Source organism: Salmo salar, chromosome ssa13 (assembly GCF_905237065.1).
Source record: "Salmo salar chromosome ssa13, Ssal_v3.1, whole genome shotgun sequence".
NCBI classification, from domain to species: Eukaryota; Metazoa; Chordata; class Actinopteri; order Salmoniformes; family Salmonidae; genus Salmo; species Salmo salar.
In genome coordinates, this window is record NC_059454.1 from 20,381,808 (window position 1) to 20,394,943 (window position 13,136).

Sequence of the window (13,136 nt, forward strand, 5' to 3'; positions counted from 1 at the left end):
GCCTCAAGTCTTCTTGGGTATGACGCTACAAGCTTGGCACACCTGTATTTGGGGAGTTTCTCCCATTCTTCTCTGCAGATCCTCTCAAGTTCTGTAAGGTTTGATGGAGCGTTGCTGCACAGCTGTTTTCAGGTCTCTCTAGAGATGTTCGATCGGGTTGAAATCCGGGCTCTGGCTGGGCCACTCACAGACATTCAGAGACTTGTCCCGAAGCCACTCCTGCGTTGTCTTGGCTGTGTGCTTAGGGTCATTGTCCTGTTGGAAGGTGAACCTTCGCCTGGAGCAGGTTTTCATCAAGGATCTCTCTGTACTTACCTCGTTCATTTTTCCCTCGATCCTGACAAGTCTCCCAGTCCCTGCACAGTCCCCACAGCATGATGCTGCCACCACCATTGTCGTGAATTTGCTTTCATTAATCTGATGACTGTTATTTATCTAATCATCTAACTATTGTTACTTGTTACCCGATTAAATTAATAATGTAACAATCGACTCATTAGGATTTGGGTAACCACGAGAGCAGTACTTTAAAGAGTTAGCATCTCCCAAAATAAACTCTGAAGGTCTTTAGCTATTACATCCATAAACAGTCAACTCATTAATCTTAGCCTCCTATCATATCATCAATCTGAACAGTCGTAACCTCCTGCATCTGCAAAACCCCCAATCTTAATTATGATTCAATAGTCCACAAATTGGTTTAATTATTTATTTACTAGCTAACTAAATGATAACACGGGATAAACATACACACTTAATACATTAGAAACAGGTCCCTAGCGGACTGACACAATATGGTGGCTTGGTACAAAAAAGTTGGAGAGGGCGCGAGAGACAGAGACATAATACTTTGGTACATTTAGAAACTACTCTCACAGTAATCATATTCTTTGCAGATGAACCGCCGCCCATTTGGAGAAAGAAATCATGAATGTATTTACATGTAAATGTCTTGGTTCTTCGTGGATTTCTGTCGGGACCAGGCTTTCTTGGAAAGGTTGTTGGACCTTTTTGCGGCACGCTTGTAAGGCTCTGATTGTTCAAAAGGGGTCCCACCGTCTTTTACCATTGTTCTCTGCCACCGTACGGTATCTGTTGACTTGTCGTGTAGTTCTGAACAGAACTACAGTTTATTCTACTTTCCATTTGCTCCTGAAGCTGTCTCTTTGAAGATAGGCTAGCCAGCCGTGTCGATGCTTCCCATTGGGGTGATGATAGTAGCGTACTACGGGGATTTGAGGAGAGTAGTAGAATGGTCCCACTTAAATTCGCTTTTCTAGAGACTTTACTTAGGGCAGCTAGTCAGCCGTACCAGTGATTGTCCAGGAGGTAACTTCAACGTCTCTACCTCGTGTTGAGATTTCAAAGATCAAACCACTTTGGACATGAGCTGCAGCTACATGCCTCGCTGGTCTGATATGTTAATTCTTAACCCACTGTTTTATACAGTTCATTCAAAAGGGGCAGTTCGTGAGGCTGACACGCTCTCTGACCACACTCAAGGGGTGGTGACAACTCATTTGTACAAAGTTGTAGAAACAATTTCCTCTTAGAGTTTCTAAGATCACATCCCTTTCTTAACAAAAACACTTTCATCATTTTTATATTTCATGCGCAACCTAGAGGACGGAGACTTCATACATGTAGTGTGTATACTTTCCAAGTTACAGTATTTCCTTTATAACATGTTTAATGATGTCACAAAAAACAACCAAAATGACATTATTATTCTTTAGATCAACTCTGACCATTCCCCACATTCTATGTTAGAAATATTGTTCCAGTATTCACTTTAGAACGTGTTAAAGTTTTGGTGGGAAAATGTCTGTGAAACAATGGAACATTCTTGTGTGAATTTGGAGAGGGAGATGGCTGAAGGTTCTAATCCTTGATTTACAACAGGGTGTGAACTGTCAACCCCCCACCAGCTCCCTTCTCCCCCCTCTGCGGGTGAGAGGAGGTCTGGCTGAAGTTATTTACTGCAAAGATGACCCGACCCATCTGGATACTCACAGGACAGTCATGACACCTACTTCACCGTAGGGATGGTGCCAGGTGTCCTCCAGATGTGACGCTTGGCATTCAGGCCAAAGAATTCAATGTTGGTTTCATCAGACCAGAGAATCTTGTTTCTCATGGTCTGAGAGTCATTTAGGGGCCTTTTGGCAAACTCCAAGAGGGCTGTCATGTGCCATTTACTGAGGAGTGGCTTCCATCTGGCAACTCTACTATAAAGGGCCAATTGGTGGAGTGCTGCAGAGATGGTTGTCCTTCTGGAAGGTTCTCCCATCTCCACAGAGGAACTCTGGATCTCCGTCAGAATGACCATCGGGTTCTTGGTCACCTCCCTGACCAAGGCCCTTCTCCCCTGATTGCTCAGTTTGCCCGGGTGGCCAGCTCTAGTCTTTGTGGTTCCAAACTTCTTCCATTTAAGAATGATGGAGGACACTGTGTTCTTGGGGACCTTTAATGCTGCCAACATTTGTTGGTACCCTTCCCTAGATCTGTGCCTCGACACAATCCTGTCTCTGAGCGCTACGGACAATTCCTTCAACCTCATGGCTTGTTTTTGCTCTGACATTCACTGTCAACTGTGGAACCTTATATAGACAGCTGTGTGCCTTTCCAAATCATGTCCATTCAATTGAAGTTACCACAGGTGGACTCCAATCAAGTTGTAGAAACATCTCAAGGATGATCAATGGAAACAGGATGTACCTGAGCACAATTTTGAGTCTCATAGCAAAGGGTCTGAATACTTATGTAAATAATGTATTTCTATTTTTAAAACATTTCTAAAAACCTATTTTCACTTTGTCATTATGGGGTATGGTGTGTAGATTGATGAGGAAAATATTTTATTTAATCAATTTTAGAATAAGGCTGTAACATAACAAAATGTGGAAAAAGTCAAGGGGTCTGAATACTTTCTGAATGCACTATATCTACTCAATATAAACACGTTTCTATCATTCCTTCCTTCTGTCTCCCTGCAGGTAGTGCAGGCACGTCGGTTATGTTTAATAAAAACGGTGACGCCCCGGGACGCTACGATCTGTTCCAGTTTCAGATGACCAACTCCAGTGTTCCTGAATACAGGCCCATCGGACAGTGGGTGGAGACTCTCCAACTCAGGGTAAGGTTATGGCCTGTAATCATGGCTAGGGTCAAGGAAACATGGTCATAAACAAATCCTTATAATGGCCTTATTTTATGATATTCATGATCTGTAGAACTACATTTAATACATTTTACAGAAATGTAAGTACAAACTGGGCACGTGTTGATTGAGGGTATTCCCCACTAATTAGCACTAATTAGACAATCATTTGTTTAGGAAGAGCAATGTAAAATCTAATTGAGGAGTTAGCCTGTAGTCCTGCCTGTTGCTCTTGCTTTTTGGCAAGATGGCGACAAGTTGTCAAAAGCAGAAAAAGACTGACACCCATCTAATGAAATATCTTTGTCAAGAAATATTGAGACGGATGACCTTGATGGAATCATCTCTGATGAATATATGCATCAAAAGGGGTGTGTCAAAATGTGTCAGAAAAATGTCCTAAATCCCGACTGAAAACAACAAACCCAACAAACCACCCCTCCTCCTAAAAATATAAAAAATGTAAAATAACTACTACAGCAGCCTTATCAGTCCAAGGTGACAAATCTTGCTTTGTGGTCTCCATGGCAACAGTGGTGTTGTTCTCATTACAGTATGTAACCAGGAGCTGTTCCAGGGAGCACCATTGTCCACATAACAAATCACAGCCCCTGCACAGATAACTGATAGCAGATCATAATTTAATCAAAAAACACATTTGTCATAGAGGTACACGTGAGGTACAGGAATACACACACACACACACACACTGTAGGTATTGGCATGCACTAAGGTATTGACGAGAAAAAAGCAGTAGATTGAAGACAGTTTGTTTTCTGAATCTTTTGCTGTGAGAATCTGTGGTTGTGTAATTTCTTAAATGTGATCATTATCAGAGCAATTAATAGGTTCATTCCAAAGGGTTTCAATGTTTTTTGGAGCAAGAGATATGGGAGAAATGATATAGGTTGTGATGTGAGATGCAAGAAAAGAGTTATTCTAGATGACTAGTACTGATAAGTCCAACCCGTTTCTGACCTTAAGGTTAAACTAATATTGTCGACAAAACACAATGCCAAATAAATCTTCTGGAGTGTAAAGGCTCAGTATCTTTAAAGTACTAAAATTCAGCGGCCTTCTATAAATTCTCTGTAGACAACTTTACATTTATATGACAAAATAACGATCCTGAAAAGATATTCCCCCTCTAAGACGGTTGTAAAATTGGCATTTTATGGCGGTAAATCATATTTTCCTTAACTAATCAAATTTTTCATAACTCTCTGGCTTTTCATTTCATTCAATAAAATAAACTACTGTCTCCATGGTGATATCAATTACTCTTGAGTACAAAATAGGACGCATGAAAGTATATTGTTTTATTTAGCTTATTCTTAGCACTCTTATGAGTGGAACTACTTTAAAAAATGGATGAAAAATATATTGTATTCTCCCCTGCAACAACTCAGTGGAGGTTATATATTCAGTGTAATCTATAGTATGGTGCTTGCTGCATTAGTTGCGAGCAGTGATGTAAAGTACTGAAGTAAAAATACTTTAAAGTACTACTTAAGTTGTTTTTTGGGGCATCTGTACTATACTTTACTATTTATATTTTTGATGACTTTTACTATTTATATTTTGATGACTTCACTACATTCCTGAAGAAAATAATGTACTTTTTACTCCATACATTTTCCCTGACACCCAAAAGTACTCCTTACATTTCGAATGCTTAGCAGGACAAGAAAATGATCTAATTCACCCACTAAAAGAGAAAATCTCTGCTCATCCCTACTGCATCTGATCTGGCGGACTCAACAAACACAAATGCTTTGCTTGTAAATTATGTCTGATTGTTGGATTGTGCCCCTGGCTATCCGTACATTTAAAAAACAAGAAAATCATGCCATCTGGTTTGCTTAATATCAGGAATTTTAAATGATTTATACGTTTACTTCTAGTTTTGATATTTAAGTATATTTTAGCAATTACATATACTTTTGATGCATAAGTATATTTAAAACCAAACACTTTTTAACTTTTCATCAAGTAGGATTTTACACTTTTACTTGAGTCATTTTCTTTTAAGGTATCTTTACTTTTACTCAAGTATTGGATACTTTTTCCATCAATGGTTGCGAGTTAGCCAGTAAGACACGCTGTGACACTAAACATAATATGCAGTGCATTCAGGAAAGTATTCAGACCCCTGGACTTTTTCCACATGTTGTTACGTTACATCCTTATTCTAAAATAGATTCCATTGTTTTTTCCCTCTCCTCAATCTACACACAATACCTCATCATGACAATGCAATTTTCTTTAGAAATGTTTGCACAATAAAAAACTGAAATATGACATTTACATAAGTATTTAGACCCTTTACTCAGTACTTGCTCACACACCTTTGGCAGCGATTACAGCCTCAAGTCCTTTGCCCCAGTCTGAGGTCCTGAGCACTCTGGAGCAGGTTTTCATCAAGGACCTTTCTGTACTTTGCTCCATTCGTCTTTCCCTCGATCCTGACTAGTCTCACCAGTCCCCTGCCGCTGAAAAACATCCCCACAGCAAGATGCTGCCACCATCCTTCTATACCGTAGAGATGGTGCCAGGTTTCCTCCAGACGTGACGCTTGGCATTCAGGCTAAAGAGTTCAATCTTGGTTTCATCAGACCAGAGAATCTTGTTTCTCATGGTCTGAGAGTCCTTTAGGTGCCTTTTGGCAAACTCCAAGTGGGCTGTCATGTGCCTTTTATTGAGGAGTGGTTCCGTCTGGCCAATCTACAATAAAGGCCTGATTGGTCGAGTGCTGTAGAGATGGTTGTCCTTCTGGAAGGTTCTCCCATCTCCACGGAGGAACTCTGGACCTCTGTCAGAGTGACCATCAGGTTCTTGGTCACCTCCCTGACCAAGGCCCTTCTCCCCCGATTGCTCAGTTTGCCCAGATGGCCAGCTCTATGAAGAATCTTGGTGGTTCTCAACTTTTTCCATTTAACCCTTGTGTTGTCTTAAGGGTCAAAATGTGTTTAACAGCAGAGAAAACCCCCTAAATTATATTTTTTCAACTTGAAATTTGATGACTTTTGCTAGAGTGTCCCCAACATTAGAAAAAGTGAAACATCACTTTTGTTCATATTTCCATGAAAGCTGTACACCATGGTACAAAGATTGTCTTAGGGTCATTTTTGACCCGGCAGTAGTAAAATCATTTATACACCACAAAAACCACAAAGACACATCACACACACACACACACACAATGAGACATTGAGATTATGTTTGCTACTGATTGCACTCAGCCAGCAGCTCCTGAAGAGGAAGATCACCATGGTTGGCAGTTAGAAAGAACAAGCCTGAGCTCTGCACTTCTCACAACAAGGGGGAGAGAGACCTTCTCATCAAAGTTTGCCTTCACGCTCACCACCACTCTAGTTTCTTACCTCCCAAAGAGGAACAAGAATGTGGTCCTCCTGAGCACACTGCACAAAACGGCTGAGATCAGTGATCGTGAGGACAGGAAGCCAGCCATCATCCTGGACTACAACCAGAACAAATGACCGTGGACAACCTGGACAAGGTGATTGTAACTTACAGCTGCAGGAAGATGACTGCCCACTGGCCCCTGGTCATCTTCCATAACATCATTGATGTGTCCTCATACAATGCCTTCGTGATATGGAACAAGATCAATCCTACCTGGATGCCTGATAAGTGGAACAAGAGGAGGGTGTTCCTGGAGCAGCTGGGAAAGGCACTTGTAACCCTACACATTCAAAGAAGGGAGCACCTCCCCTGCACAGCAGCCTCTGCAGAGCTTGTGAAAGCTGTTCAGGGGGCTGAATCTTGTCCTGATCCACCTGAGGCTGCAGCTGGGGCAGGCAAGAGAAGGAGATGCCAATTCTGTTCCCCAAAGAAGGACTGTAAAACAAATACTATGTGCTGCACATGTGAGAAATACATCTGCAAAGTCCATGCACACACACTTGCATACTGTCCTACATGTGCTAATTAGAGTTGATTGATTTATGTTCTTCACATTTTTGTTTTGTATCTATTATCTTATTTTATTCTGATTTATTGTTGTTGTTTGTACACCTTGTGGGTGGGAGCAATGGTTAAAAAAATGGGAGAAGACTAGTATTTTGTAGTTGAACTTCTCATTGTACAGTATATAACAATATATCACTATGTTGCCAAAAAAGTTAGACTGTTATTGTTTCCCTTCAATAAAATGCATTCAAAACTACTTTCTACACATTTGTGCTACTTTCTTAGGCTATACAAGTGCTATCTCTTGCTAAAAAAGTAATGTTTACCTTTAGCAATTGTAATACCCTTGTTAGAACCAATTATTGAGTTTATTCTTGTTATAATTAATTGGTATTATATTTAAAAGGTGATTGAATTGCTCCTGAATTGTAATGTTGTTAATGCATTTCTTTTGAAGAAATATTTATTTAATGTATAAGTGAATAGGTTGGTTTACTTTAAAGTTTAAGTTTTGACCAATAAGGTCGCTTGTTAAGCTGTGGCCAATGGGAGTGACCTGGTTAACGGGAGGCCAGGGAAATAAGAGAGGGAGAGAGACGTTGAAAAAAGGATGGACATTACATTATAACAGAAGACGATAAAAATTAAACAAAACCCATACCTACTGAGTTTTGAAGGGAAATAACAATTTTATTTTATATGAGTTGTTATAATTTTGTTAAGAAAGACTTAGTAAAGACTGAAGCTACCGTCTCATTGTGGAGGTATTGGACAGCCTTGAGGTTAGCCTAGCATCGTGTGAAACCGAGAGAGAATTGCTTGGGAAAGATTAACGAGTTCATGTTCCCATGGGATATCGGTTACTGCTAAAGAGTACTGTCTGCATTGATAACAGTGCTTGCTTTCGATCTTGTGAGGAAACCTGCAAGGAACTGCCGTACTTCGCTGAGGGAATATCTACGAGTAGTGAGGAACCACAACGGTGGGGTGCTTCTGGACTTTATGTGTCGTCATTTTTGTTTTGAGCTCCAACGCGCGCCAACGGGGTTAAGCAAGCTTGAAATAATTTGGACATTGGTTGTGCACGACTCATTGGGGTTTATTATTTTTATTTATTTTGATGTGGTGTATTGAAAATGTTATAATACACATCTTGAACCTTATGTATGTTGCCTTGGTGGAGTCATTTACTGTTTCAATTTCATTTAATGCATGGGAAAGTATATCCTTATCCTGTTGGGGCTACAGGTTAGCAATGAACCCCGAGTCGGGATTGCTAACAAGGCTGGAAATTCAAAACATCAAAAATCTAATAATTTCAATTTCTCAAACCATCAACTATTTTACACAATTTAAAAGATAAACATCTCCTTAATCTAACCACATTGTTCGATTTTCAAAGAGGCTTTACGGCAAAAGCATAAAGTTAGATTATGTTAGGACAGTACATAGCCACAAAAGTACAAACATCCATTTTCAATTCAAGGTCAGGCGTCACCAAAAGTAGAAACCAGCTAGAATTATGCACTAACCTTTGTCAATCTCCATCAGATGACACTCCTAGGACATTATGTTATACAATACATGCATTTTTTGTTCCATCAAGTTCATATTTATATCCAAAAACAGCATTTTACAGTAGCGTGAAATTCAGATTTTTTCTTCTCTGAAATGCTTCCGGTGAACATAACAAAATTACTATTCGACAACATTGGTAAATTATAATATTGTCATTCAAAGAATAATATATTATCATCTCGTAATTGCTACCGAATGGCCAGATCTCAAAATAACTTTACTGGGAAATCACATTTTGCAATAAACGGGGTGCTATGCTAAGAACAACAGGCTATGCTATACAGTTAGCATCATCTAAAATCGATAATAACGTTGTAAATACCCCCTTACCTTTGATTATCTCCATCAGAAGGCAGGATCCCAGGTCCGGAAGGCATTCCAGGTCCGGAACAAATGTGGTTTCTTTTGACAAAGTTCATAATTTATGTCCAAATAACACGAAGTACTTAGCGTTCATTATGCTCCCACAAAATGTGGTTGGGGTGCTGGTAAAATCACGCCGAAAAGCAAAAAAAACCTAGTAAATAATCTATTTATGTTCGTTCAAACATGTCAAATGTTGTTTAGCATTAATCTTTTGGTCCATTTTTAACGTTAAACATCAGTAATATTTTCACACAACCTATCCTATGTCTAGATAAAAAATGATGACAAACTCACGTTTCTCAGATTTATGCGCAGCCGCAAAAAAATGAAGTGATGACATGCCAACTTCCTTGGAAACTAATTTGCTCTCTGTTTATCATAGACGATTCAAACAACTTTATAAAGATCGTTGACATCTAGTGGAAGCCGTAGGTGTTGCGAAATGAATCCTTTCTCACTATGGTATCTATAAAACAATGACACTAAATAGTACAGTCACAAAATTCACATTTTTTTTAAATCTATTTTTCACAGGTTTTTGCCTGCAATATGAGTTTTGTTATACTTACAGACACCATTCAAACTGTTTTAGAAAATTCAGAGTGTTTTCTATCCGAATGTGTTAATAATATGCATATCCTAGCTTCTGAGTTGGTGTAGGAGGCAGTTAAAAATGGGCACATATTTTTTTCAAAATGTCTCAATACTGCCCCCGAGCCCCAACAGGTTATACAATAACAACCTATAATCATTCCATCTGAAGTTAATACGCTATTTGTCATCACCCTACGTAGATAGTTTACAATAGGGATTCTTATTGGAGATGTCCTTCTCACCTAACATCCTATGCTGTTGAGATACACAACGTAAGTTAATATCGTGAGAGTCAAATTTGAGAGTGGTGAGAGGGTTACATTTTTGGGGGCTCGTCTGGGAATTTTGTTATTGTTGATGGATATTTTCAGAAATGACTCTGGTGTAAAAAACATTTTGCTCACTGTTGACATCTATACTAAGATTCTACACTGACTCACCATTTAAACATTTTTAATTGACATTTTGGATTTCTTACTAACATTGCTGTATAGGCATAGACTTACAACATGAATGCTGAAGAGATTGTTACCTGGTGTAGAGAGAAACAACTAGCTATTAATCATGCATTTGTCCTTAGAAATGTGACAGAGGATGTGTCTGATGAGCTTCTGCTGGAAACGCTGACTTATGTTAAGGCTTTTGGTAAAATTAGACTACATGGTCGTTGTTCTTATTCAGCTGATAAAAAGCAGTATGTTTTGGTAGAGATATCGAACAACCTTAACAAAATAGCTGTGCCAAGTGTTGTTGGGATACCTGGAGAGTTGGGTCCCTGGCGTGTACATGTAGTTTCACAAATCACATCTCCTGTTGAGAGAGAGGGTGAAGATTTTCAGGCGAAGCTATTATCCTTTCTAAGACATGAAGGGAAGACTGTAGCTGATGTTAAAGGCCTGATAAGTCCCTCTAGCGCTGACCTCAACACTGAACTGGTTACTGCCATCAGTTCACTGGTAGTGAAATGCAACAATGCAACATCTGAGACTCAGAGTTACTGTAAGCTGCGTATGTTCTCAGGTGTGAAACCCACTCCTAGTGGAGAGGAAGAGTATGATGCATGGGCTGAGCAAACCAACCATTTTCTAGAGGAATGGCAGTGCACCGACAATGTGAAAAAACAGAGAATAATAGAAAGTCTTAAAGGGCCTGCTGCTGACATTGTGAGGTTCTTCAAGACAGGAAACCACCATGCTACAGTGATGGAATACATGAAGGCTCTAGAAACAGCATTCGGTACCACCGAAAATGCACCTGATCTCATGATAAGGTTCAGAAACACATTCCAAAGTGAAGGAGAGAAGCTTTCAGCTTACCTGTTGAGACTTGACAAATTGCGGCATGCTGTTTATAGAAAAGGAGGCATTGAGCTGTCAGAGATGAATCGCACACGCATTGGCCAAGTAGTGAGAGGTACATCCTCACATGAAATGCTTGCGCTTCGTATTCGCATGACCTATACACTGCTTGAACCACCAACCTTTACTGAACTACCTCAAGAAGTAAGGGAGGAGGAGGACATGATTCAAGACAGGAACACAACGAAGAGTGTTGTGAAGTCATCAGCTGTTGCTCCTGTTGCCACAGTTTGCGAAGAAGCTAATACCAAGATAGAAGTGCTGAGAAAAGAGATAAAGGTTTTAAAAATGAAATGACGCATCTCATGTCTGCTAACGTCACAGCAGCTCAATCTGACACACAAAGGTCAGATGTGGCATTTAAAAGCAAAAAGAAGAGAGTAAATCCATCACAAGAACAGACACAAGCCGACAGCAAACCCGGAGTATTCTGTTATAGATGTGGAGAAGATGGCCATTTCAAGAGAAACTGTGAAGGTGAAGAGAACTTGAGGAAAGTCAACACACGCCTAATCAAACAAAAGTGGTCTATGGGAAACTACAGAGGGACCCAGTAAAGGAGCGGCCTGACATCCCAGTGAAGATACGTTCCGCCAAGTGCCACAAGTATGAAGACATGAAAGACATGCTACCTACAGGTTTAGTTGGTCCGAGTTCTGTAGTTCCTGTACAGATTGAAGGTATCTATGCTAAAGCTTTACTAGATAGCGGTTCTAAGATTACTCTACTTTACAGATCCTTTTATAACAAGTACTTGACGCATTTGCCATTGATTCCTATAGGAAACTTTGAGATATGGGGCCTTAGCTGTGATCAGTGTCGATAAGATGGTTATTTGTTACTCAAGGTTGAGTTCTCAGGATCGGTTGTGGGTGTAGCAGAGACCATGGAAGCACTTGTGTTGGTATGTCCAGATCCGGCCATGAAAGGTGAAGTGTCTATTCTGGTCGGCACCAATACATCTGTAGTGAAGAGACTTATGACTGCTTGCAAAGAAAAGGAAGGTGAAGGTTTCCTTAGCACACTACAAGTTCATCCTTCTATCAAAGAGGCATATGAGAGAATGATAGAAAGCTCAACTGATGATGACAAGAAGAGAGGAACGGTCTGGTTCGCACAGACACAACCTGTCACCCTGCCACCTGGTGGGCAGATGAGAGTTACTGGAATTCCAAAGTTTCCTGGGATACCTTCTACTCAAGCCATTCTGGTAGAGAGGCCTGAAGAACCGGAGTTCCCTGAAGAACTACTAGTGAGGCCTGAAATTCAGACGGTTGCAGTTGAGTTGTCTAGAAGAATCACTCTTACTGTCAGGAATGTCTCGACAAAGGAGATCACCCTGAAACGAGGTACGCCTATTGCTCATCTGTTTCCTGTAGATGTGCTCTGGGTGTTCCATTGAAAAGTAAGTAGGATTCATCTGAGAGACTGATGTCTTCTTCATTCAACTTTGGATATTCTTCAGTGCCTGAGGGATGGAAGAAGAGGTTATGTGAAAAGTAGATGGAACGGAACGAAGTGTTCTCAACACATGAGTTTGATGTGGGTTGTTCAAAGAGTACTCACCACACCATCAGAGTTACTGAAGAAAAAACATTTAGGGAGAGATCTCGCTGCTTGGCCCCAGCTGATGTTGAAGATGTGAGGAAGCATCTTAATTACTTGAAAAGTTTTGGGATCATATCTGAGTCGAGAAGCCCCTATACATCTCCTATTGTGGTGGTGAGGAAAAAAATGGCACCATACGCAGGTGTGTTGATTACAGGACCCTCAACAAGCGCACTGTTCCAGACCAGTACACAGTCCGACGTGTGGGGGATGCTCTGACATGTTTGAGTGGGAGCAAATGGTTCAGTGTGTTAGATCTCAGAAGAGGATGCTATCAAATTCCGATGGGCGATACAGATAAAGAGAAGACTGCATTTATCTGTCCAGTTGTATTTTGCCAATTTGAGAGGATGCCACAGGGTGTGTCCGGAGCACCTGCAACATTTGAACATGTCATGGAAAAGACAGTTGGAGACATGAACCTACTCAAAGTTCTTGTTTACCTTGATGACTTAATTGTGTTTGGAAGGACGCTGGAGGAACACGAGCAGAGGTTACTCAAGGTGCTAGACTGCTTGAAAAGTGAAGGCCTAAAATTG

The 13,136-nt window shown here is 40.4% G+C and overlaps 1 protein-coding gene across 2 annotated transcripts in view; it reads left to right on the forward strand.

The window, feature by feature from the left end:
• LOC106566674 (metabotropic glutamate receptor 7) overlaps positions 1–13,136 on the forward strand; it is a 143,923-nt gene that overhangs the window by 86,650 nt on the left and 44,137 nt on the right. For both annotated transcript variants that reach the window (XM_045693027.1, XM_014134936.2), the window contains exon 7: positions 2,997–3,136. In XM_045693027.1, the coding sequence (XP_045548983.1) occupies positions 2,997–3,136 (140 nt within the window). The remainder of the gene's footprint in view (positions 1–2,996; positions 3,137–13,136) is intronic.